The sequence below is a fragment of the Maniola hyperantus genome, chromosome 16 (assembly GCF_902806685.2).
Source record: "Maniola hyperantus chromosome 16, iAphHyp1.2, whole genome shotgun sequence".
Classification (NCBI taxonomy): Eukaryota; Metazoa; Arthropoda; class Insecta; order Lepidoptera; family Nymphalidae; genus Maniola; species Maniola hyperantus.
Window position 1 is genome coordinate 2,158,482 of NC_048551.1, and position 27,543 is coordinate 2,186,024.

The 27,543-nt window shown below is 38.0% G+C and overlaps 2 protein-coding genes and 2 long non-coding RNA genes across 5 annotated transcripts; 2 read left to right on the plus strand and 2 right to left on the minus strand.

Moving 5' to 3' along the window:
• Positions 1-1,283: 1,283 nt before the first annotated feature.
• On the minus strand, positions 1,284-23,530 carry LOC117989661 (uncharacterized). 2 transcript variants are annotated; one of them, XM_069504040.1, is made up of 5 exons: positions 22,871-23,530; positions 16,945-17,029; positions 16,121-16,294; positions 15,242-15,377; positions 1,284-2,084 (listed from the first exon to the last, which is right to left on the minus strand). In XM_069504040.1, the coding sequence occupies exons 2-5, from the start codon at positions 17,017-17,019 to the stop codon at positions 2,008-2,010; spliced, it is 462 nt and encodes a 153-aa protein (XP_069360141.1). In that variant the 5' UTR covers positions 17,020-17,029; positions 22,871-23,530; the 3' UTR covers positions 1,284-2,007. The 2 variants fall into 2 exon arrangements, with proteins under 2 accessions (XP_069360141.1, XP_069360140.1); XM_069504039.1 differs by having other exon boundaries at positions 22,829-23,528.
• LOC138403449 (uncharacterized) lies at positions 9,315-12,130 on the plus strand. The gene is made up of 3 exons (XR_011237708.1): positions 9,315-9,778; positions 10,406-10,603; positions 11,391-12,130. It is a non-coding gene; the product is annotated as an uncharacterized lncRNA (long non-coding RNA).
• Positions 12,168-14,748, minus strand: LOC138403452 (uncharacterized). Its single transcript, XR_011237712.1, has 4 exons — positions 14,367-14,748; positions 14,014-14,202; positions 13,453-13,499; positions 12,168-12,928 (listed from the first exon to the last, which is right to left on the minus strand). It is a non-coding gene; the product is annotated as an uncharacterized lncRNA (long non-coding RNA).
• Positions 23,531-25,201: 1,671 nt separating the features above from the next.
• On the plus strand, positions 25,202-26,713 carry LOC138403399 (uncharacterized). The gene has a single exon (XM_069503772.1). It carries the CDS (start codon positions 25,500-25,502, stop codon positions 26,514-26,516), a length of 1,017 nt encoding a protein of 338 aa, XP_069359873.1. The 5' UTR covers positions 25,202-25,499; the 3' UTR covers positions 26,517-26,713.
• The last annotated feature ends 830 nt before the right edge of the window (positions 26,714-27,543 follow it).

Here is a 27,543-nt window from a genome sequence, read left to right on the forward strand (position 1 = left end):
GATGGCGTTGCGTCAACGCATCGCATTACGATGCGACATCGTTTTTGCGATGCGATGTCGCACCGCAGTGTTGTGGCCTCGCCCTTATTCGTTAGAACTTAGATTTTATTGTTGTGTGATTTGCAAAGGTGCCAACGTGACCGAAGCAGACAAGTAATTAAGATGTGAGTTTGTTGTGGGCTCTTCTCAGACGCGCGTTTGGAACCCTCGTAGCTTTAGTTTTAAGTTTGCGTAATAATTATCACCACTATATCTTACAAATCCATCATCCGACTATCAAAAAGAGTAATTTATTATTTTGAATAAATCATTTGACTTTGACTTTGACTTTGTGTACGCACTTGAGCTGCGCTGCGTTGCACTGCAGGGCGCGTCACTTCAGGCCGCTTGTCGGTACCTATCGCACTATAACTACAGTAAGCGGCAGCTCGCGTCGCTTGCGCGTCACCTCTATACCCGTTCGTGTATGTGCAACAACTTCGCAAGATGAGCGACAGTGAAGTGTAGCGCAGCGCAGCTCAGCTGCGTACGGACCTTAAGGGTTCCTATCCACTGAAGCTGAGCGGAGCGGAGACGTATATAGTTGACCAATCAGTTTTATCAGATGACGGAATAAAATTATCACGTTATTTACCGACAATCTGATTGGTCTGCTTAACACATCTCTGCTTCGCTCCGCTTCAGTGGACAAGCACCCTTATAGTGAACGGTCTGTACTGTAGTGACCCTTCTGTAATTGTTATATTCATTGCCGCACTCCGGCGTCGGGAAGGCGGCAGTTTTAATCAATGACTGCCGAAACTCCCACGTTTAGGTGAATGACCCTTTTAGACTGCTCCTATATTTTCCACTAGAGGGCGCGAGGGGAAAATCTATTTTTAATGACATCCAGTTTTTCATCCATCATTGTTAGATCTTGTTTTCTTGTATATTAATTACAATTTATACGAAGACATACTTTTACCTACTTACAATGTCTTACCTACCTATAAAAATCAGTCAAGTGCGACTCGCACTCACACTCGAAGGGTTCCGTACCATCCGTACAAGAAATAACACTTAAAATAAATTTTCATGGGGACCATTTTTAAATTTTATATCTGTTGTTATAGCGGCAATAGAAACACACACACTTTCTGTGTCGGTTCTCGTGATACAGCCCGCTGACAGACAGACAGACCGACAGACAGACAACAAAGTGATCCTATAAGGGTTCAGTTTTTCCTTTTGAGGTACGGAACCCTAAAAACGGGCAGACAAGGCAGAGGAAATAAGTAGATATATGAATTGTATTAGAATTTATTAAAAAAAGCAATGATCTTATACCTATAACTAACAAAATGGCGAAAACTTAATGTATACGTAATTTTTAACTAGGTGGGTACATTAAAATATCTATTAATAATTAATTAAGGGTCCATTGTGTCTGATGATTATGCTCATCGACGCCCTGCGGCCTGCGGGGTGATTCGCTAACTCAGTAATCAAAACTAAAATGATTGCAAAAAAACTCATTTATTACCTATTGATTGGTTCTATAGAACGTGACAGGTCGAGATGGTAATGAGGAGGTTTCCAGGCAATGTTCTGACGAACACGCTCGCATAAGCTAGTCTCTACATAGTATAAAATAAAGTCGCTTCCCGCGTCTGTATGTATGTATGTATGAACGCGTAGATCTTGTAAACTACGCAACAGATTTTAATGCGGTTTTCACCAATAGATAGAGTGATTCATGAAGAAGGTTTATAGCTATAGTTTAATTCTCAAAAAATTAGAGATCCCTAGAGAAATTGAAGTAATGTGAATTAGGTCGGAAAAAAATCCTCTCATTTGAGAGTTTCCGAGGCAATGACACCTCAATGACACCACATTAGTATCTACGTTGCACCCATGCGAAGCCGGGGCGGGTCGCTAGTACATTATATAAGAGAAGTAGATTAGAAATATTTTATAGGTACTGAGCCATTTCTGGAAAATGGTTCAAGCTTCAGATCTTCGAACGCCTTAGGCAGTATTGAAGTTGTTTCCGCCCATCGTGACCCAGTGGCTACGGATGACCAGCAGGAAATACACGCTGAGCACTGAAAATCAAACAGGAAAAAGAAATGTCATAATTAGGTACTATGGTAGGGGAGCCCAAGAAGGGATTTTGGGATTTACTCGAGCGCGTCAGACAAGGTAAGTTAATTAAATGCAGAAAAGTGTGCATTTCATTGATCTGACAATTTGAGCGTGACATAAGGAAATGGGAGAGTCACAAAATTTCAAAAATCGGCCATGACTTTTGGTTGCGTCCAAATCGTCAGTTTTGTGTGCTCAGGAGCTGTTCGATCTTGTCCCTCCCTCACCTTTCTACCACCGTATCGCAAGACACCGGGCGAGTTTCCACCCCTATGTCGTCAACGTTCCATCTTCGCGTAAGAAACGCTTTGCGTCATCATTCCTTATACGCATGACTAGGGTCTGGACTACTCTTCCTAGATCAGTGTTTCCTGCCAATTATAATCCGGGTATCTTTAAAACAAGAGTGAATAGGCACCTTCTAAGCAAACGCGTCCCATCTTATGTCACATCATCACTTCCCATCAGGTGTGATCGTGGTCAAGCGTGCGCCTATAATGAATTTAAAAAAAAAATGCTTCCCGCTTCCTGTTCCAGCGTCTTGATAATCTCGCGACGAACGTCGTAGCGTTTTTTACCCTATACGAAGTAAAAAATTAAAAGATACTTCGACCTTTGAATACACGTAGACTAGAAATGTACCGTTTTACCCTTTGGGGTACGGAACCCTAAAAAAACTCACGGCGAACGGTCCGCAGTTGTCCAGTATGAATTTATGTAAATGGTCCTTTGAGCTGCTCTAGAGCGGAAACGCGTGGGCCGATTTTAGTGAGTCTTGCAACAATAGGACGATATTGGTCGACCTTGTGCATGCCACTATACGCTCTACCGATAATAATCGTAAATTACGTCATGCAATGAGCAACATTTTTACAGAAGAAGAACACAGAAGACCACAGTCAGTACCTACACTTGTTTTAACAAATGTGGCTAGTCCTAAACAATAAAACTACGTTAATTTTAGACATATTTTATCGCAATACCTACTTAACTAGCAGTTGCCCGCGACTTCGTCCGAGTAAAAGAGATTGCCCATTTTCTTAGGAGCTTTGGCCCCCCCCTAATATAATTGTTATGTCACCATGGTTTTAATTTTATTTTGTAGACAAATAATTAACTCTTTATATTCTGCAAACGATTTCTATTTATTCACCCTGGTTATAAAGAAATCTTATTTTTTATATTGCTGATATTGAGGTTATATTTAATTAATACTTCTTCAAAATAAATGCATGTTTACGATTCTAACTGTAATTGTGGATATTTTTAATAATTTTTTTTTTCCTTATTGTTGAGTGCCAATTAGCTACTCAATTATATTACGATCTAGCCTAATGTATGACTAATAAGTAATTTTATTTTAACCTAAACTTATAAATTATCTTATATACTAAGAAATTGTCCACTGACGCATCTTAGTCTTTCTTGATTTGAGATATGACACTTTGTTCACGTGTTCTTTCAGCACTTACACTACGTACACTATCACTAATCACTATACACTAACTCAAAAGGTTTGGTCCTTTTTAGTCTTCTCACTGTCTCCGTTACGTCAAGCAGCTGGATTGCTTCAACGTTAACGTGGTGGTGAAGCCTATAGTCGTGGGCTTTGGCAGATTTGGTGATAACTTTATGGACGTATTCAATTTGAAGGTCCCTATGAATATCATCATTTCTGATGTACCAGGGTGCATTTACAATATTCCTGAGTACTTTGTTTTGGAACCGTTGGATGATTTGGATGTTACTTTTTTTGGTACAGCCCCACAGCTGTATGCCATAAGTCCAAATGGGCATCAGGACTTGTCTGTACAAAAGAATCTTGTTATGTATTGACAGCGAGGAATATCTACCAAGTAGCCAATATTTTTAATAATAGAGTGAAAAAAGTCGTTATCAAACATAATCGTAAAAAAATAACACTTTTAAAAAAAAATGATTTAAGTTTTGACACGACGCGCACAAAAGAGGGCCCGTTCACGGGCGATCTCCTTTTCCGGTCTCTCATGAGATCAGAAATTTTCCCGCTGCAAAAGGCCTCACTTATCAACTCACTCTTAATAATACAATATACAATTTTAAGACCCTGGGGTCTTAAAATGTGTTAGCTTGGTAATCATTGGAAATTTTATAACCTCTCGCACTGGCAAGGGTCACTGGTAGAGATCTCTCATAGAGATTAGTTCTTCCCTGTCCACTTTTACTCTCTTTTTCTCTTTACTGTAAATGTTTTTGGTACAACGAAAAAAATATATATTATGTGAGAAATTATTATAGAACGTGCAAAAGAGAAGGAAACTTAGGTAACCACCACGCCCAGGGTTATGCTGTATCTCAGTGGCACACTAATTTCGTGAAAATTTCTAATAATTAAATGTCAAACTCAAATTTTCTATTCGCTAACGTCAGTTTTTAACGAAGATGACGTCATAGACAATGACTCTCGATCATAGCCATTAATGGTGATAGGTGTACTTGGAGGATTCTTGTAGCCAGTAAAACTTCAGCCTTCTATATTAAAGACACTTTAATTTCTATTTCTATTAATAATTAGGATACACGACAAAAGCATGGTTGCACTTAGTGCAGACCACAGACAACGACTGACTTAGAAATTCTGAGTTGCCATAATACAGTTCAACACTCCTCCTCAACCCTGAATTTCTTCAATCTCTTACTTCTACACACTATCTTAGTTTTCTGACATTTTTACCTAACTTTACTTTTACAACTTTCATAATCTATGACTTTTTATATCCTTCTGTTATTCTATACTTTTTAATCTTTGACAAAAATATTCTTTGACAATTAAGTTTTGACAATTTAATCTAAAAAACAACCAATAATGTAAACAAATAAAACGATATTTATTTAATAAATTGAGTAATACTAATAACTATTAATATTTACTAACACTCTTCTATTCCCATACAGGTTCTAAAATAATTAAAAAGATTTTTGTGCAGCGGTTTAGTGAACACATCTGCAACTTGTTCTGAAGTGTTAATATACACCAATACAATAACATTCTGTTCTATTAAGTTTCTAATAAAATGATGCTTTATATCAATGTGTTTTACTCTTTTGCTATTTTCTCTATTTTTAGCTATGTGGATACAAGACTGGTTATCTTCAAAAATAATTATACTTTCACATTGAATTTCAAGATTATTCAAAAGTCCTTTAAACCACACTGATTCCCGTGCTATCATACTTAGAGCCATATATTCTGATTCGGCAGTTGAAAGAGAGACCGTTTTCTGTTTTTGAGTAGACCATTGTACAATATTTCCATATAACAGTAAACAGTAACCTGACACTGATTTTCTATCAACATCAGCTGCCCAGTCAGAATCACAATATCCCTCGGCTACATTCTTACATGGTTTATTCTTATACACTAATCCATAATTTGCCGTCTGCTTTAAGTATCTCAGAACTCTTTTCAGGTAGGTAAAATGTTTATCGGATGCATTGTTCTGATACCTACTAAAATAGCTCACCGCAAAAGACAAATCAGGCCTAGTACAAATAACTAAATATATCAAACACCCAATTAACTCACGGTAAGGCTGGGTACAAGTATAACTTTCTGGTTTTTCTAGTTTCAGTCCAACTTCACAAGGAGTAGCTACACTTTTACAGTCCTTCATGTTAAACTTTGTAAGAACTTTTTCTATATAACTTTTCTGATGAATTTTAATCATACCTTTAGAAAACTCTCTTTCTATTTCTATCCCTAAAAACTTATGAACTTGACCCAAACTAACCATTTCAAATTGTTTTTCTAGTTTAAACTTAACGTCTTTAATTTTCTCTTCACATGCACTCATAATTAAAATGTCATCCACGTACAGAAACACATACACACTTATCTCACCATTTTCGTTTTGTAATAAGTATAAACAACTATCATAATCTGAGCACTTGAAGTTGTTTGCACACATAAACTCGTGGAATACTTTATTCCAACACCTTGGGCTTTGCTTCAAGCCATAAATTGACTTGTTAAGTTTGCACACTTTTTCACTATTATGCTGACCTGGTAGACTCATGTATATCTCCTCCTTAAGTATGCCATGGAGAAAAGCAGTTTTCACATCCAACTGTTCTATCTTTAGATTGTCATGATTTGCAATTACAAGCAATGACCTTAACGTTGTGAGTCTTCCAACAGGAGCATATGTTTCTTCATATTGTGAAGTCTGGAAACCTTTTGCCACTAACCTGGCTTTGTAGTTATTATCTGATTTCTTTCGAAATACCCATCGACTTTCTATGACTTCCTTATCCTTTGGTCTTTCTACCATAGTCCATGTTTGATGTTTCTCATGTGACTGCAATTCGCTATCCATTGCTTCTTTCCATCTGTCACTTTCTACGCTTTCCACTGCTTCTTGTAATGTCCTTGGTTCATCATTTATAAATTCTTGAGAAATGTATGCAGCATGGAATGTCTCATAGTCTTCTAACCATACTGGTCTTTTTCTTTGTCTCTGTTCCCTTTCTGTATCATTTATTTCTTGATAAGGTTCGGTAGATGTCTTTCCTGTACTTTTTTCCTCAGTACTACTTATTGATTGATCTTGCTGGCTCTTTTCTCTACAAGGCAATGGCAAGTTTGATGGTAAGTCATCTTCTTCTATGTATGTAAAAGTTTCCATGTTACTTCTTGGTTTTTCATTAAATATTACATCTCTACTTCTAATAATTTTCTTCAGCTCGGAATCCCAGAGTCTATATCCATTATCACAGTAGCCAACCATGTAATACTTCTTTGATTTCACATCAAACTTTCCATTTCTGTGCTCCTTGCCAATATGTACATATGCCTCAGTACCAAAGGCTTTTATTTTAGAATAATCTGGACTTCTACCATACCAAATCTCAGCAGGTATGACACCTCTGCTGGTTGGAATTCTGTTAATTATGTAGGTAGCACTGTATACCGCTTCTCCCCATAATTGTTTTTCCAAACTTGTGTCGGCTAATAAAGTTCTTGCCTTTTCTACAACAGTTCTGTTGAATCTTTCTGACTTCCCGTTTTGCTGGGGTGTGTAGCTTATTGTAAATTCAATTTTTATTCCCTTTTCTTCGCAATAGCTTTTAAATTCTATGTTGTCATATTCCTTCCCATTATCGCACCGAAATCTAGATATTTTCTTATCAAATTGGGTTTCTACCAAATTTACATATTTCTTGAAACACTGTAGCACCTCCGTTTTGCTTTCTAACAAATAGACTGTTGTAAAATGGCTGTAATCATCAACAAAACTTAAAATATATTTCTTGTTACCATATGTCGCTGGATTAATTGGACCGCACAAATCCGAATGAATAACTTCTAAAATTCTCTTACTTTTGTAATTATATTCTGCAAATGGCAATCTAGTCTGTCTTCCCTTTAAACAAGGTTCACATAATATTTCTTTATTTGAGTTTTCAAAAGATATTAGTTTTCTAGACTTCAATTTTTTCTAACTTTCCTTTTGAAGCATGTCCAAGTTTTCTATGCCAATCATTCTGAGTTTCTGAAATGCTATAAGCTTTCTGTGCACATAATTCTTCATCTTTCAAATTTAGGGTTAATCTGTATAACTTATTTATTTTATTACCTTTTAGTATTGTTTTGTTATTCTTGTGAATAGTCAACCTATTATTTTCAAAGGTTATCCCAAATCCGGAGTTTTCAATTTTATTTACTGACAGCAGATTACACCGCAGGTCTGGCACAAACAGCACATTTTTCAATTTAACCTCCTTTGTATAAATAACACCTGACTCATATGCATTTAACACCTCACCGTCCTTGGCAATATTAATTTTAATAGGGGTCTCTAACTTCTCGATCCTACTAAAATATTCTCTTTTGTTAACCAGATGATCCGTAGCCCCAGAATCAACTATAAACTCTATTTTTCTGGAACTTTCCTGTGTTACTAATGCTTCTGAAGATGTCATAAAGGAAACCTCATCTTCTCTTTCCTTCTGAACAATATTAGCTGAGCCTTGTGCTTTTCTAAAACGGCACTGAGCCTTCCGGTGGCCCCGCTTCCCGCAATTATAACAGTTAAATGGGAAACTGCTGGTGCTGCTGCTTGGCGAATTATTAAATTTCTTATTATTCTGTTTCTTTCTTTGATTCAATATAAATGCATCACTCTCCTCTTGAGTTCCAAAACCTATTCTTTTAATTTCTTCATCTAATAATCTTTTCTTAATAAATTCTAACGTAATATCTGAACTATTTAAGGTTTCTATCGCCGTAACTACATATTGGAATGCCGGAGGCATAGCCAATAACATGTAGCAACAGACTTCACTCTCACTAGGTTGAGCGCCCGATTCTTTTAATTCTCTTACCAGTTTTTCAAAAACAATGAAATAGTTTTCAAGACCTTCCACTCCATCATATTTCTGGGTTAACAATCTTTTTCTTGTAATTATCTGTGACGCTATACCTTTCCTTGCAAAAGTATCATCAAGTTTCTTCAATAATTCTTTTGACGTTTTACACTCCTTGATTATTTCCAAATGAGTATCACTAATGCATTGGACCAGAATGTCCATGCATTTTCCTTCCTTCGTAGAATCCGGCTTTTCTTCTGATTCTGACGAAAATACGTAACTGTATAGATTTTGCGCTTGCAATACAATCTTTATTCTAAACAACCAGTTACTATAATTTGAGCCGGCAAATGGCGTGACGCCATACTTGTTCTTTTTGTCGTGTTCCTCCATTTCGCGGCGTGGCGTTCTTTTCTTTTCTTTTTTTTAATTTCTTCTGGCGTGACCTGGGCCCATAACCATGATAGGTGTACTTGGAGGATTCTTGTAGCCAGTAAAACTTCAGCCTTCTATATTAAAGACACTTTAATTTCTATTTCTATTAATAATTAGGATACACGACAAAAGCATGGTTGCACTTAGTGCAGACCACAGACAACGACTGACTTAGAAATTCTGAGTTGCCATAATACAGTTCAACAAATGGGATGTAATAGAAACCGGAAACAGCTTTTTCACGTATGTTTTCGTATCGATAGTTTTTAAAACTCTATTCACTAAGCAAAAATGACAGTTTGTAATTGGAAACTTTATTAGGTGGCAACGATCGTTTTAACAACTAGTCGGGACCAGTGTTTTGAAACTCTCCACTATAATCCGTCCGTTTTATAGAGGTAATAATTTTTTAGCAATCTCAACGAATGTAGAGATGTTTTAATTTCGAAGGATTATTACAACATCGACTCAATTCAGCCCGTTTTTTGTTAATAAATAATTGATAAAAAATATTAGTAAATACCTATTAAAAAAGTAATACTTAGGTACCTATTAGTAGTAAATAGGTAATAAATATGATAATTCAGTGTTGTGAGTTCAATTATTATTTATATTTTGTGGTTATGTTAATGTTGTAGATAATACCTAGGTATCTAATTAAAATATGGGTCGTGAAGTTTTGATGGGGCAAGACGAGGAGCAGCGCCAGCAAATTACAAAACGCGCTACAGATACACAGGCGCAGGCTGCGCGATATGACACAATGGAGCTGCCAGAGAAGAGTTCATTGTGAACTTTTGTCTGAGCAATTATTGGAAGAACTCAAGCCTTACCTCCAAGCCGTTCGACAGCTGTTCGCAATGAACTAAAAGTAAGTCTCATGTACTAGGTACTTAACTCTAGTCCTAGTCAAAACCATGTCATAGCTTAATAAATAGGTAAGTACTAAGTAGGTATTTATTTAATATAATTACTTATGATCTTTTGTAAGACAATGATTAGCTTTTGCTTCCAATTAAGTACCTATCACATTCATAACAACCAACAAAACAGAAAATTACTTACCTTTACCTACCTACTTAGAATAGGTACTTTTTGTTGTACCTATTCTACTCTGTTTACAACCTCTCACACTGCCAAGAGTCACTGGTCAAAATCTCTAATAGAAATAAGCGCTTCCCTGTCCACTTTTACTGTCTTTTTCTCTTTATTGTTACAACTTTCTGGGGTACAAAATCCATACTTCCATACTAATATTGATTAGATGATTGATTTTGATGAAATTTGGTACCTACAGAGTTAGCTTGCACATCCCGGGGAAGAACATAGGCTACTCTTTATCTCGGAACATCAAAGAGTTCCCACGGGATTAGTTAAAAAACTAAATCCACCATCTAGTAACAAATAAACATAAAATTCTGCAATTTAGTATATTGAGGAGTTAGGAAAATATTAAAATTAATAATTTAACATGAAAATTTACTAATATTTGTTGTAGATCCTGGCAGCTCTGCATGTTTATGCAACGGGAACATACCAGCGCCCAATGGGGGCATCTATTTTAAATAAAATGTCCCAACCCACCTTTAGCCGAAGTCTGAGGTAACCGATGCACTCAAACCTCAATGCTTGGGAAGTACTCACTAAGTACTTAGTTTCCTGCATCCCAAAGGGAAAGGAAAATAGTTATGCAAAAGTAAGTTAATAACATGAAACTAATTAGCATATTATCTTCTATATATAGAAAGAAAAGCTGTCTGACTAACTGCTTAGCTGTATCATCGCACAGCTAAAGCTACTGGAAGCTACAGCTAAGAATGGAGCTTTATTAATGTCATTCTGCTATCGGTCTGTCTGTCAGTTTGTTTGTACGTATGTCACAGGTGTCCTTAGCTTGTGGCACATTATTCTATTACATCATCATGATCAACCCATCGCCGGCTCACTACAGAGCACGGGTCTCTTCTCAGAGTGAAAAGGGTTAGCCCATAGTCTACCACGCTGGCCATGTGCGGATATGGAGAACTCTCAGGCCTGCAGGTTTCCTCACGATGTTTTTCTTCACCGTTAAAGCAAGTGATATTTAATTGCTTAAAAAGCACATAACTCTGAAAGGTTTAGGTGTGTGCCCAGAATCGAATCCCCGACCTCCTGAGTAGGAGGCAGACGTCTTAACCACTAAGCTATCACATACTTCCAGTATGTACCTACTATAGCAGCTACTAGCTGACCCACCCCGGCTTCGCGCGAGTTTTAAAAATCAGCGAGGGGTGGAGTTTCCAAAAATCTGTGTACCTACATCATAAAAGGAACCTAACCCAGTGGTTTAGTGTGTCCTAGGACTTAGTCTTTTTATATGTATAAGTTTATTATTATTGATAAAAATATCCATTATCCTATGGCACACCCTATGTACAGAAATTGTCATTATATAGATTAGCATGGAAGCTTTTTTCAGGTATGTAATATATTGATTATTTTAGGGATGAAGATCAGAGTAACCAACATAGTTTAGCAAATGGTGAAGCAAAAGTGGTAATGCCACTCTCTGTGAGACACTCTCGGTGTCTCTATGTGATCAAATCGGAATCAAGGAGATCTTTTGAAGAAGCAGAGTAACCAACGTAGTAGACTCTGCCATAGAAGGCCTAGTAGAAATTAATAATTCTTAACTGTACATGATGTCTACTATCTTTGCTGTTTAAATTCAGTATATAATATACCGAAATTTCACATTCCTAACTTTTGTTTGGTTTTTGAGATAGACGCTGCCATAAAAATGCTCTAAGGCTCAAATCTATAGTGTGTACTTTGACTATGTTGACTCAAGTTAGACAGATAATATATGCTAGTGATATAGCGCTGCCTCGTTTTAACAGTGTCTTTAGTCTGAGCAAAGTCAACGTGCGCTCTATAGATCTCATCCTTAAACTGATAACTTTGATGGTGCTGCATTTCTTTATTTTTTAAGATAAAAAATTAATCCATATTAACATTATTAATGCGAATGTGCCTGTCTGTCTGTCTGTTTGCTAGCTTTTCACGGCCTATCTGCTCAATCGATTTTGACGTAATTTGGTACAGAGATAGCTTACATCCCTGGGAAGGACATAGGCTACATTATACCCTGGAAAATCAGAGTTCCCACAGGATTTTTATAATATATTTGTAGTCTACTCAGTGAGTTCTAGATAACGATACCACACATGCTAGGGTATGGAAAAATTCCATGCCGCTTTTTCATATGTGTAAACCTGGTAAATAATTTAATTGAATTTCAAATTCAATATTCGATTTAGTTAATGTTCAACACCAAATACCAAAATTTCAGGTTTGTAATATGCGGACGGACAAACGGACGTACAGACATAGCAGAATGACATCAATAGAGCTCCGTTTTTATCTTTTGAGTACTGAACCCTAAAAATAAATTTTTATTGTACAAAAACAAATTTGTCATTTCTTGAATACAACCCTATTATTAAGGAGTGTTTTTTTATTCAAAAAGCAAGAAATAAACAATTAAATTTTATTATTTAAAAAATCTTGTAACAATCATAACAATAATTAATATTCTAACTTTGATAATTTATAGTTATAAATTTTGACATAGGTAACAGTATTTAATAAGTCATAAGTATGTAATAGGATAATGTAATATATAACCTTATGGTATTATAGAAGGCACCACCCGTACCAGTTAAACAAGGAGTAAATTGTGACCTTAAGCCCCAGGTTCGATTCTTAAGCAAATGCTGATTGCTTTAACTGAAGTCCCAGGTTTGATTTCTAAACAAATGCCGATTGAATTCCAAATCTAAAGTCTACACGCATTGTCTTTGATTTGGGATAGGTACCCCATCAGCCACTCGTTCAGCTTCAGTTTGCTGCTCTAGACTAGAGCTGCAGTTTGCTTGCAGTTAGCAATTCTATTGAGAGCCGCCGCATGCCGCTCCTCGATGGCTAGCCGCCATGTCTCCAACTGGTATGCTCAGTTGGGCATGGTTCACATCCTGCTGAACTGAAATGAAAATGGTGAACTTTACGTAACATGAGATTTTGCAATCGCAAAAGTAAAAAAAATGATAATGTAAGTATAATATGACAACTAGATGAAGCCTGCTACTTTGTCCACTTGGAGTTAGACTTTTAAAATCCTGTTGGGACTCTTATTTTCCGAGGCCAAAAGTAGCCACAAACTACCTCTGTACAAATTTTCGTTAAAATCAGTTAAACGGGTGGGCAGTGAACAGCTAGCAGACAGACTGACAGGCGCTTTTATGTTTATATTAAGTAAGGATTTAATAAAGTAAAAAAAAATTACAATAATCTTAATATTATAAACTTATTAAAAGTAAAAGTTGTTTTTTTTCACTAACTAAAGGAAACTTAACCTGTATGCCATGTCTCCATAATGTTCTTTGTGGTGTGTGAAGTCTGCCAATCAACACTTGGCCAAGGTCATCTCACACTGAGAATCTTACTCAGAAGTAATGAAGGTGCTATCTATATGAAGGGATGTATGATGATAAATTAAATACTTACTTTGTCTTTTTAACTTCTTGTTGTTGGTCTCGAGCATTAAGTATGTCCTGAAAATAATAAAACTAGTTAGTCTTTATAATTAACTAGCTTATGCCTGCGACTTCGTCCGCGTGGACTACACAAATTATAAACCCCTAGTTCACCCCCGTAGGGATTGAATTTTCCAACATCTTAGCGGATGTCTACATCACACTAGCCATCTGCATGCCAAATTTCAGGCCAATCCGTCCAGTAGTTTAAGCTGAGCATTGATAGATCAGTCAGTCAGCTTTTTTTTCATATATTTATATCAAAGGTTAATTAAGTAGCTTATGCTTATCTGCATGTGTGCATCAAAATCACACACCATCCGTACATTGATATTGATATTCAAAAAATTTATATTTCACAATAGACAGGTTACTTGTGGTTAATTTTAGGATCTAATGTTATAGGTAAGGTGACATAACATAAACTGCAGCATGCGATGTAAGTATGACATCCAGTATTATAATGTGAAACCTACCTATGAAATGACTAGCATGTTTTTTAAATAGGTACTAATAGGTAAAAATAACTCACTCTTTGCCAATGTTCGGCAGTTTTGTCCTTGGACACACCTCCAACAGCGATTAGCTGGAGGGCAACGGTTTGTCGAGCAGTGGTTCTCCAGAGGCCCTCAAGCACGTATGGACAAGTCCCGTTGGGTCTGCGAACTCTACTAAGAGTTCGAACTGTCGGACCGACACCCTTCTAGTTGTATGTAGCCATCTATAAAGGCAAGAAGTCAGTTAAAATGGGCAATTCATGACTCACATTCAAGTTCTATGCTGAAGAACTAATATTAAGCTACTGTACACAACAAAATCACTCACGAATACCGGTATTCTACAGTATAGTCATAGTTATTCTACATTAATATGTTTTTCACTTACTTTTCAAAACAAAACCGTAGATCAAATTAAGAAAACATCAGCTAAAAATTAAAATAAGTCTGTTTATCAAAACAAACATTAGGTCGTAACTCGTAATGTCAATGTCAAATGTCCATAGATAATAATTGAAAACTAGTGTAAGTCGTACAAATTAAAAAGTCTTACATTTCTACTACGCTTCCTGTCAGGCAGAGATATTTAATTTAGCCATATAAAGTCGATAAAATACGCTAGTATGTTAATGTTGGCCAACTGCCAAATGTTAGATATTCGTAACTAGTTATCCACGCATGCGATACGGAATACAAAATCACGTGACCTAAATTTCATGGATTTCCAACTGGACTCAAAGTCTAACGAAAACTTTCAAAGATACAGCATAGCCCTGCTGAGCGTCAGGCTTGTGCTAGGAGTAGGTACGACAATAGTGAACGGGCGGGGTTTGAACCGTCCACCTTTCGGTCCACTCCTTTACCGGTTGAGCTATTGAGGCTCTAATAAATAGAGCACAGATCACGGTAATATTATCATCATCATCATCATGATCAACCCATCACCGGCTCACTACAGAGCACAGGTCTCCTCTCAGAGTGAGAAGGGTTTTGGCCATAGTCTACCACGCTGGCCAAGTGCGGATTGGCAGACTTCACACACCTTTGAGAACATTATGGAGAACTCTCAGGTATGCAGGTTTCCTCACGATGTTTTCCTTCACCGTTAAAGCAAGTGATATTTTAATTACTTAAAAACGCACATAAAAGTTAGAGGTGCGTGCCCGGGATCGAACCCCCGACCTCCGATTGGAAGGCGGACGTCCTAACCACTAGGCTACCACAGCTTATAATATTATAGGTAATATTATAGAGGCTACTTACATATCTCGGCCAAAGTGCTGAGGATGTACCCCAGGTCGTAGGGCAGGGTTGCAATCTTTATCACGTACAATATGGCGTATAAGACAATGAACACCAAGTCGTATATCAAGAACGCCTTGACATATGTTTTCTTTTCCTAAAAAGGAACGAATACACTTTAGTTTTCAATATACATAAATCCATAAGTACCAACTTATTTAATCTTCTATGTGTATTTACTTTATTTAATAGAATTAGTACACCCCTTCCGCTTTATTTAATTATTTGTTGTTGGTGTTTATAATATTTATTTGAACAAGTAAAGAACATCACGTCACGACACTTTGTTATACTAAAGAAGAGCCAGTTTCGGTCACTCCAAAATAATATTACTTGGTAATATTATTTTGATAATTAGGTAGGCCAGGAACTCTACATGATCGCGCGCGCCCCTTCGTAACCTCGCGCCCCTAGGCACGTGTCTAGTTGGCCTTAGGGATAATCTTTCGACGACCTCCCTGGCGCAGTGGTGAGCGCTGAGGTCTTATTAGTGGCCGGTCCCGGGTTCGATTCCTGGCAGGGGTTTGGAATTTTATAATTTCTAAATTTCTGGTCTGGTCTGGTGGGAGGCTTCGGCCGTGGCTAGTTACCACCCTACCGGCAAAGCCGTGCCGCCAAGCGATTTAGCGTTCCGGTTCGATGCCGTATAGAAACCAAAGGGGTATGGCCTATGGGTTTAATTAAAACTGCCATACCTCTTCCAGGTTAACGCGCTATCATCTTAGACTGCATCATCACTTACCATCAGGTGAGATTGCAGTCAAGGGCTACCTTGTATCTGAATAAAAAAAAATAAAAAAAAATCTGCCTCTAGGTAGAAAGCATGGTAAAACCTCGTACCTTATGCAATCCAACGACCAGCAATATGGAGAAGGTCAGTAGGGCCAGCACAAGCAGCAGCGTCACCACTGTGACGCCTACGAACGTTCCAACAGAGTTTTTGTTGGCATCGTCGTTCTGTGAAATTGCACTCAAGCCGACTATAAAGAGGATCGCGAGGATTGCCGACGCCACCTGTAAGCAAATTAAGCACGATTTATTTATTAACTAGCAATTTAAAATGCACCCTGGTACATCAGAAATGACGATATGTTCATCGGGACCTTCAAATTGATTACGTCCAGAACGTTATCACCAAGTTTGCCGAAGCCCACGAACATAGGCTTCACCACCAGTACCACGTCAACGTTGAAGCAATCCAGCTGCTGCTTGACGAATGCTGCCGAATTTCAAGTTTGCAATAATTAAAACTATCCAAGTAATTAAAAAAAAACATGATTTTTATTTATTTTCAACATAGTAAATTACAACATTTTAAAGACCCTAAAAGTAGTCTTCTCTATGTATAAAAATAAATCGCTAAATGTGTTGCTGATCGCAAAACTCGAGAACAGCTGAACCGATTTCGCTAATTCTTTTTTTATAATATTCCTTGAAGAAAAATTTTAAAAATGGCCTGAAAAAGAATCGACTGTTAGGCGGTACGAAGTTCGCCGGCGCAGCTAGTTAATGATAAAACTTTGACATTGACAACTAAAAGTGCTGTGTAATCTGATAGCCATGGACTTGAACTAATACCTAGGTACGTTGCTCTTGACGATAAATTACAACTCTGAATTGCACCCTAGAAGCCGGTGCGGGTCGCTAGTAAAGAAAATATTTACCAGATTTATGTAACCGAGAATCAAGCAGCCGGTCCTCAGCGGCACGCAGAAGCAACACTTGCTAAATTCCAGCATTGTGATGAATCTGTCAACAAAACCGGCTAGGTAATTATACTAAACTCAAGATTACAAATTACCTAAGTTGAAAGTTGCTAAATATGCAGTAGATAGGTACGCGAAAGGTCGAAATGGCAATCGGGGAGGGAACGCTCCGCACACCCGCACAGCCCCCGCGCTAACCCGGTGTGTGCGAGCGCAGGTGATGTGCGGGAGTGCGGAGCGTGCCCCCGTCTCATACCTACGCCAAATGCGATCTCGATTCTCGACCTGTCGCGTAGGTACCTATACAGTCCGTTCACTATAACTTTTCCCCTGACGTTATATATTGGCACCATTGTAAATCACACAATAATAAACCCTAAGCTCAGGAATAAAGCAAACAAAGCAATGGTGCCAACATTGACGGCAGGGGAAAAGTTATAGTGAACGGACTGTAGGTAGGGTTGCCAGGTCGCCAAACCTTATAGCCGGACAGACCAGCCAGTTTGGCCGGACATTTGGGTAGAAAGGCCGGACACCCTACATTATTGAGGATTTGATGGCTTAGTATTAATAGGTACGACTAAAAAATTGTATGTAAAATCAAGCTTTTTTTATTATTGTCATAAATCTTGTTGTCAGGCAGCACTGCCGCCTGCGGGAGCGACCGACAGTCGACTCGCCTGCGCTCGGCCACGCTCGTTTGCGAAATTAGAAAGCCGGACAAGCCGGACACCGTTTATTTTGGCCGGACACGCAATCAAAAAGCCTACCTATGTCCGGCTTAATCCGGACGCCTGGCAACCCTAACTGTAGGTATGCGCAATGCGCAGTGCATAAGTAAATGAGTGAAAGCGGCACGAGCCATTCCCATTCTGAGAAGAGACCGGGCCTCAGTTATAGTGGGCCGGTGATAGGTTGATTGATGATGATGATGATAATGATGAACTACATGCGGAAAAACCATTCCTCAGAATATCTGAAGCAACGCCGAGCAAATCGCATCGCTTTTCCAAAAGTTTTTGCTATAGGTAACAGGTAGGTATAGTAAAAAGTCGAGGTGGGAATCGGGGTATGAGGCGGGGGGACGCCCTGCACATCCGCACCTGGGGGGGGGGGGGCTGTGTGGATGTGCGGGGCGTTCCCTCCCCGATTACCATCTCGAACTGTCGCGTACTATACCTACCTACCGAATAAATTATATTGCGCTCACTTTCTCTGTGTCTAAATATTTATATGCAAAGTAGATAGCCGCGATATCATGCGTGTTAACTTACAGGCGAGTCACTGAGGCTAAGCGGAAAAAACTGGTTCGCTAGATCAAATGTTTTATGTATTCACTATTAAATTAAGGCCTTGCTAAAAATATACAATATACCTAAAGACATTGTCTTAGGAATGTGCTAATTTGATACACAATAGGAAGTACTTCACTCGATCAAATAAAATCTTGAAAGAAGCTAAAATAAAAGTCTAAAACGAATTAGGTATTTAATACTAAAATTTCTGACTTGGCACATAGTTTTTACATGGAAATATGTCTTTAAGTACTACAGAGCACCTGCTCAACTTTGGTTTTCAACAGGACTTCTATAATATATTAAATTCAAATTTAACGTTTGAAACACAGAATTTGAACGTTGCCAAGCGGTTTACTTCAAAGCCGCGCTGCCCGCTTCTTCGGTGACTCGCCTTAAAAATCCCATGGCCATCTCTGGGCCTCCTACATAAGACCACAGCGCTCACCACTGCGTCAGTAAATTCTAGATTACACATAGATTTTTGGGACCAGTTCTAATAATTTACAAGAGACCAAATACTAATTATAGTCTTCTCTAAGAACTCATCATAAATCAATTTGCTTATTATGTTTTAATTTATTTTTAATAGCTTGATAAGGAATCTGCGTTGTCTTAATGGTCCACAATCTATACCTGCATTATAAAATAAAAAATAAAATAAAAATCTTTTTTATTCGTATAAACTTTTACAAGTACTTACGAATAGTCGGATGCATCTACCACTGGTTCGGAATGCCTTTCCTACCGAGAAGAACCAGCAAGAAACTCGGCGGTTGCTCTTTTCAAATATTTGATATAGGTACAAGATTATGCCATGTATAAAATAGTATTTGCAGTCTTGTGCGTTGCTGGAACCAAACCACACATTTTTTGGGCCACATTATAGATAGCTAGAGTAGGTACCTACAATCCATTCTCATCATCATCATCATCATCATCATCAACCGACAGATCGACCGACCGACGCGACGTCCACTGCTGGACATAGATCTCTTAAATTGTAGGGACTTCCACACGCCACGGGCTTGCGCCAACTGAATCCAGCGGCTCCCTGCGACTCATCTGATGTCGTCCGTCCACCTAGTGGACGGACGACATCGACGTCCAACGCTGCGTCTTCCGGTGCGAGGTCGCCATTCCAGCACCTTGGGACCCCAACGTCTGTCGGTTTTACGAACTATGTGCCCTGCCCATTGTCACTTCAGCTTCGCTTCGCAACCCGTTGAGCTATCTCGGTTACTCTAGTTCTCCTACGGATATTTTCATTTCTGATTTGATCACGTAGAGAAACTCCAAGCATAGCTCTCTCCATCGCCCGCTGAGTGACTCTGAGCTTTCTTATGAGGCCCATAGTTTGCCATCCAAATCCATTCAAGGATATGCGAAAGTGTGTCTGCCCCACAGACATTTATACTCGGTGGTCTGCCCTTTACTTTTTCAATTCAATTCGAAAGTACTTGTAAAAGTTTATTCGAATAAAAAAGATTTTTATTTATTTATTTATTTATTCAATGCTCTACCACTGAACTTATCAGACATAGAGTCAGCTTGTATCCTAGAGACAAAGGACAAAATATCCCAGGAAAAAACTTGCCACGGCATAGGTGCTTAATAAATACCTCCTTAGGAAAACTTCTTTTACGTCGCGTAAAGTCGCGGACAAAAACTATGTAGTAGGTACTTAATAGAAATCAATCAGTTCCTTCTCACTCTGAGAGGAGACCCGTGCTCAGTAGCGGGCCGATAATGGGTTGATCATGATGATGAATTATTTAGTTAGATACCTCAGCTCCAACTATAGTTTAGGTAGGTATCGATTGATAATCAACCCATTATCGGCCCGCTACTGAGCACGGGTCTCCTCTCAGAGTGAGAATGGTTTGGGCCATAGTCTGCCACACTGGCCCGATGCGGATTGGCAGACTTCACACACCTTTGAGAATATGGAGAACTCTCAGGCATGCAGGTTTCCTCACGATGTTTTCCTTCACCGTTAAAGCAAGTGATATTTAATTGTTTTAAAAACGCACATAACTCCGAAAAGTTAGTGGTGCGTGCCCGGGATCGAACCCCCGACCTCCGATCAGGAGGCGGACGTTCTAACCACTAGGCTATCACAGCTTTTTTAGCCTAGGTATAAGTACCTACACGGAAAATCATATTTTTATCTCATTAGGTTAAATAATTATTGAAAAACAAACAACAGGATACAGATAGGTAGGCCTATTCGACCATTTTTTTTTATAATTACGGTAGGTAGTGTTGTATTTTTATTTTGTCACATAAATGTTTGTAAATGTTGTATTAACTTATAATAATTGGCGACTACATTTAGTAAGTAATATTTTCAGAATTAAGTTTTTTTTTAAATGTATTAGTGTAAGTAGCCGTTAGTTAATTTAATAAATAAAATAAAATAATATAACCTAGGTACCTACTTCCTAACTTATAAACCCGGTCAAGCTAAGTTTGCACCTCGCGTCGATTAAAAATTAAAAACTCAACAAGTGGCAGACAAAAATTCGTAGTAGGCAGAGATAATATATTAATATAATATAATCTCTGGTAGTAGGTAAGGTACGTGTATGTTCTCATCTTTGTCACTGATACACGTACTACGAATTTTTATCTGCCACTTGTTGAGTATTTAATTTTTTTTTAATTTTTAATAGACGCGAGGTGCAAACTTAGCTCGACCGGGTAGTAATTTGGTCTATCAAACTTATTACCACCGACAACGCCCGTCCGAAATTTTTGATTAAAAATATTTAGAAATTTCCTTGAAGTGTAGGTAAAAACACTATAAAAATTATAATTAGGTATATTGATTATAATTATATAGGCTAGCTTTAAGTTTTATTGTAATATTTTCATTCAAAAAATATATGAAAATATAATAAGTAGGTAGGTAGGTATATGTTGTACCTACATGCACGGAAAATCATATTTTTATCCTCCTCAGGTTAAATAATTATTGCAAAACAACAGATAGGTAGGCCTATTCGACCGAATATTTTTATCATTACAGTAGGTAATAATACTAGACAGGTACCTAACTACCTACCTACTTCGTAATTTGATTTGGTCTATTTGGTTACTTGATTTAAATATAACTGTTATTATCAAATTACGTGTCTACGCAAAAAATAAGTAGGGCTTTAAAGAAATCACGAATTTAAAAGTTTGACATTTCAAGTAGGTAGGTAGGTACGGTACGCGGCCAAAAGTGATGAACATCGATCTATAGAAGGAGATAGCAGATTTGTAGAGCACTGTCTCGGTCGTTGAGACTTGAGACCGACAAAACGTCATATGGGTATGAGTGACAGAGACAACGCTCTACAAAGCTTGAAACCACTGAAATTGAAAATACAAGTACGCTGGAAGAGTTATGGCATACAAAACCATAGTTATTTTTTGTGTTGATTCAAAGCGCCCCGGGCGTACCGGAAAATAAAATTGACATTAATTAATGGTCTTCGTGTTGAGATCATGTTGAGAGATGTGTAATCCTAACATTTAGTTTCGAGTAGGTATGCTCACATGAAGCCTAAACCTATGCCTCATAAGAAAGCTCAGAGTCACTCAGAGGGCGATAGAGAGAGCTATGCTTGAAGTTTCTCTACGTGATCGAATCGAAAATGACGAGATCCGTAGGAGAACTAGAGTAACGTTGAGTAAGTAGGTATATACCTACTAGCTCAACGGGTTGCTAAAGTGGCAATGGGTTGAGCACAACAGTTCGTACAACCGATAGACGTTCCAGCACGCCACACGGTAATATACCTATATTATGTTTTTATATTCGCAGTAATTTCGCGGAAAGCGAATGCGAAAATGCGAATATCCGCGAATGCGAATGCGAATATTCGGTACATCACTAGTAGGTACAAACTACTACAAACAAAGCGAAAAAACGTTACAAATGGAATAAAGTAACAAAGACGGAACATTTGAAATTACAGTACTTAATTAGAACAATATATTGAATTTGCTAAAACATGGATGTTGAGAACCTCGATAGCTCAACGGTTAAAGGAGTGGACTGAAAACCGAAAGGTCGCCGGTTCAAATCCCACCCGTTGCACTATTGTCGTACCTACTCCTAGCACAAGCTTTACGCTTAATTGGAGGAGAAAGGGGAGTAAATGATAAGAAAGTTTGGATTTGACTCGCTCCAGCAATGCACGGGGCTGCAATTGCTTGTACAGTATGGTATAATAATATTGTCAATAATTGATCACTTGAAAAGAGCAACCGCCGAGTTTCTCGCTGGTTCTTCTCGGTAGGAACGGCATTCCAAACCAGTGGTAAATTAAACTAGTTAACGATTCAAAAGCACTTGTAATAAGTCTACTTGAATAAAATATAATATTCTATTCTATTCTATTAGTCAGCAATGAAACTGGGTTAGTATTCTTTAAAAAAAAAACTTGAAATAACGGTGTATTCCCAAACACATTGTTTACTTCGATTATATAAGTTTATACAGTTGCTTTTGTTATAACTCACTTTGAAAACGCATTATATAATTATGTACTTACTTATGTTTTTATTTAATAGGTTAATACACAGTTTTTAATCACCTTTTCTAATAAAAAAAAATGTGACTTGATCAGATAGAAAGCCGTTTTAATACGTAGCAACAACAAGCGCGCGCGTCGTTCGGTTGGACCGTACTAAAAGTAAAAAGTAAAAACCGGTCAGAAATAAAAACTTGACAAGTGCGTGCTTTTTTGTGCGTATAAGTGTTCCGTGAACCGTATATGCGACAAACCAAGCTGTGAGGTGGCGTCCTAGCTAATATAGGATGCTCTCTGTATGATTGTGATTAGTCAGTGGGTGTGACCATTTCATATACCTAAATATCTTTTGTTTTTGAGCCAACGCACGCGCACGGTCGATAGTTGCCCGGCAACTCAGTCGACGGGCAACTCAAGAATACTGTAATTTAAATATGGAATGGAAGTCGCTGTGTCTATGCGCACCTAGTCGCCGCAACTCCGTGCGTATAGACTCTGCAACTTCCATACAAATCACAGATTCTAACGGTCGCCGTCGACTGAGTTGCCAGGCGACAAGTTTTTGAATAAAACTGCTGTGACACACGAACCGACGTCGATATGATCCCACGTGGTACCTATTTACCTACCGTTCTTTACTGTTGAGTACGGAACACTAGAATCGGCCTTGAATACAAGCTGTTTCGGCACAACCAAAACTCCGACGCCCCATCGCCATCACAAACAACACGAATAGTAAACGCGCACACGATAATATTTAAATATACTTCTATACTAATTATTATAAAGAGGAAAGGTTGAGGAAAGATTTGATTGTTTGTTTGTACTTAATGAATAAACCCAAAAAATACTGAACCGATTTTAAAAATTCTTTCACCTATAGAAAGCTATATTATCAGCGAGTAACATAGGTAATATTATATTTTCAAAAAAATTAGAGATCCCTACGAAAATTGTAATAATTTGAATTAAATTGGCACAAATCGTCTCATCGGAGAGCTTCCGTGGCGTGCGCTGCATAAATAGTTAGTTATACGAAAACAAGGTACCTACCTACCAATGGTCGAATAATTGGTTCTCTTAAAATGTTATTAAAAAAGTCCGCAATAGCATATAATATCTATCTTTTAAGGTTGACTCACAATTTCAATTTTTGTGATTTTCAAATGTACCTAGTCTGAAACAAAGCTTTACTTTTGAAGGTGTTTTCAGTTTTACTAACATAGTTTTAATCCTTATCAAATTTAAATTGTTGGCTATCTCAAGTATTTAATTTAGACCAAAAGTTCCGTTTTATATAATTCAATTAAGAATAATATCTCAGGAGATATCACAAAAATAAAATAATGGCGGCATGGCGACGGCAGTCGGCAGTCCGTGCATGCATGATGTAGCGCGATGATGTCGCATCATAATGTACGATTTTGTCCGTTAGTTTATTGTATAGGATGAATGCACCATGAGTAGAGGCTGTGGTCAGAACTTTAAAGGATCTCAGAAAAGAAACTCCGCTGCTGTCATGGGAGTGACAATCCCCGTTGTTAACAGAGAAACGCTTTTATATCATTTCACGATAAAGTATAACTCTAAATTGCACCCGTGCGTAGCTGGGCTAGTCATAGTATAAGCACACGAGTGTGGTATATAAGACATGGCCCGTTGACGTCACCGTATACTGCGCACAATAGAATACACAATAAATGTATCGAGAAAACGGTCCAGGAATTCGTTGGTTGCCCGCTGTACATGATGAGCTCACCCGGGGAAGTGCGACGTTAGCGGGGATCCAGCCCTTAATGTTGTTTGACACGCATTTAGCTATAGGTTCATACATATACATAGGTATAGCCTATACAATATAGGCTATATTACTGGCCAGTTGTTCTTCGACCTAATCAATATGTATCGTAGCAGCGTGTTAGATAACCTCCATATCTCCATATTAAGTACTTCTATACCTAAGCTATACCTAAGTATTAGAGATAAGTACTAACTCAATATAATTTAATAATATATCTAACTATACCTACTAACCTATAATTGTACCTATCTATAACCTTTAAACCTCACATTAGTAAATAAGCCTATTTTAAAATGTACTCCATTATATTGTAAACAAATCATTATTATGTAAACAAACCAAATCTCGCCCTCGTCCTTTAGACCATTCATTATCCTCTCCAGTTCCAAATCACATATATAACCCAGATATCCCAAAATCCAAACATTCTATTTCAAACTCTGTTCTACACTGTTACTCTGTTTCTTTAAGTATAAGTTCTTTGTTTTAATTATTGTTTAAATATTATTCATCTTTATAAATTAAATTTATTAGTTTTTATTAAGCCCTTTAATTACGTAACAAATTGGCGCAGTTCGGTAGGATAATTGCGTAACAAATTAAATTAATTGTGCAAATTTAAGACGACAAGAACGTGCGTCAAGAGACAATAGCTCAAAACGTACGGTAGCTGCAAGCTTTTAACAAATGTCGCCGAACGCAATGCTCCTCATCTTGATGTTACTGTGGTAAGTGGCTTAATTTGTCTGCTCAATTCCTATTTTTTCCTTGTGTGTACTATTTTATATCTATTTATCCTATTTCTACATGCCTAAATCCATAAAAAACGAACCATACACCAACTCTCTATATCCCAACTTATCTTAATCGCCGATACACGACACAAACACAATGCCTCTAGAAATTAACACGTTATTAAAACTCATCCCAACATTCGACACCGCAGAATCACAACAAATCTACAGATTTGTCCGGTCTTGTGACTCTGCATTTCTTCTAGCAGACGCCGAGAAGGAACAAATCCTACTCGTCTATGCACTAAATAACATAACGGGTACATGTGCTTCCGATGTCCACTCTAAACAATATACTTCATGGGAAGACCTTAAGTCCTACCTTATTGAGAAATTCTCCAATGTCAAGACGATTTCACATCTCAATTTAGAACTACAGTCGATGTTCCAAAAACCAGCCGAAAGCATAACCGACTTCTTCCACAGAGTCGACTTATGCCGAAGCAAAATAGTTGAAAAACTAAATACCGAAATCAAAGACAATACGTTATTAGGTCGGATGGCAACAACAGAAGAGACCGCCTTAAGCGTCTTCGTTAACGGCATTAGCTCCGAAATAGGTACGATGCTAAGAACGCGAGGTTTCCAAAACCTAACTGTAGCTGGGCGTTTTGCCATAGAAGAAGAAAAAATACGAGCTATGAACACAGCTAGGCAATCCTTATTTAAAAATAACACGAATCAACATAAACCCAGCTTACAACGAACTCAAATCATTCCTAATCCTCGTACAACTTATAATTCATACCCATCAAATACGAAAACCTGTAACTATTGCAAAAATCCAGGTCATCTAATATCTGAATGTCGCAAAAGAGCATATAACAATAACTTGCGCAATAATATCCAGTCGGACTCCCTCATACGAAACACGTTGCCAGCCTCTCTGGCACAAACGCGCCCGTCAACACAACGAGCCTTACCAACCCCTTCGGCACAGACACGCCCACTAATACAACGTGCCCTACCAGCTCCTCCAGCTTATGCAAATAATTTAAACTGCGAAGCGACCAACGAAATGAGCAGCTCGTCGGAAATCGCTTCAGCCTCCTGCTCAATGATCCAAACTCCGACACCGAGTTTGAACCTAGAGAATTTCCAACTCAAATGGTAAGCAGACCTACTCTGCCCAAACAAAGTCTTAGTCGCAGTTTCCAAAATCCAGTCCATCGGGGACACAATATAACTGCCTCTAAGGAAATCAATGACGCATCGCCAGTCTATCGGAGACAATACAAAGATGCATCTACGCAAACCAATCAAGATTCAATATCCTCGAACACTGTATCTGAATTTCAATCAAAATCGGTAACTCACGAACAGGGTAACCAGCCCCAAACCCGCAGTACTGATGTAATTACTAACTCCGAATCTTTCAACAATACTAGATCTGCGAGCTCCGCAAAACCGACTAATTCTAACAAACCTACTATTTCCACCGAATCCAACATACCTACGAGTTCTACTATTCCAACTAACGTTACCAAACCTACCATTTCCACTGATTTCACCAATTTCTCAAAAAATCATGCCAAACCCACTATTCCTACGAAATCCCGTAAATCTACCAAATCACGATACCATTCAAAGCCTAAACCCAAACCTAAACCTAACCCAAAACCTCAGAATACTATTCCTACCGATTCAAACCCTATTCAATCCTACTCCGTATCGCCTCTAAATGACGTACCTCCCGAGAACTTATTACATTGCACATTCCAAATAGAAAATCAACCCGTAATTCTATTAATTGACACTGGTGCAGGAATTTCAATATTGAGACAAGACAAAATAGGTACAGCTCAGCTAAATGACCTAGACAAAGTCTCTATAATAGGCATTTCTAACTCGCAAACATCAACCACCAGTTTTGGCTCAGCTGAAGTTTCTCTAGACAACTTCCCAAAGTTTAAATTTCACGTAGCCAATTTGAACCTTAAAGCGGATGGTATTTTAGGTAACGACTTCATGACACAGTTTAACGCCAATATTTACATGAAATCAAAAACAATGCGCATACGTGATAAAACCTATAAGCTTCACTATCTTAACGAACCCGTCACTAATTACGATCCAAATAAACAATTTCTTGCAAGCCGAACGGAAACCATAATTAGATGTAAAACAAATAACATTGACTC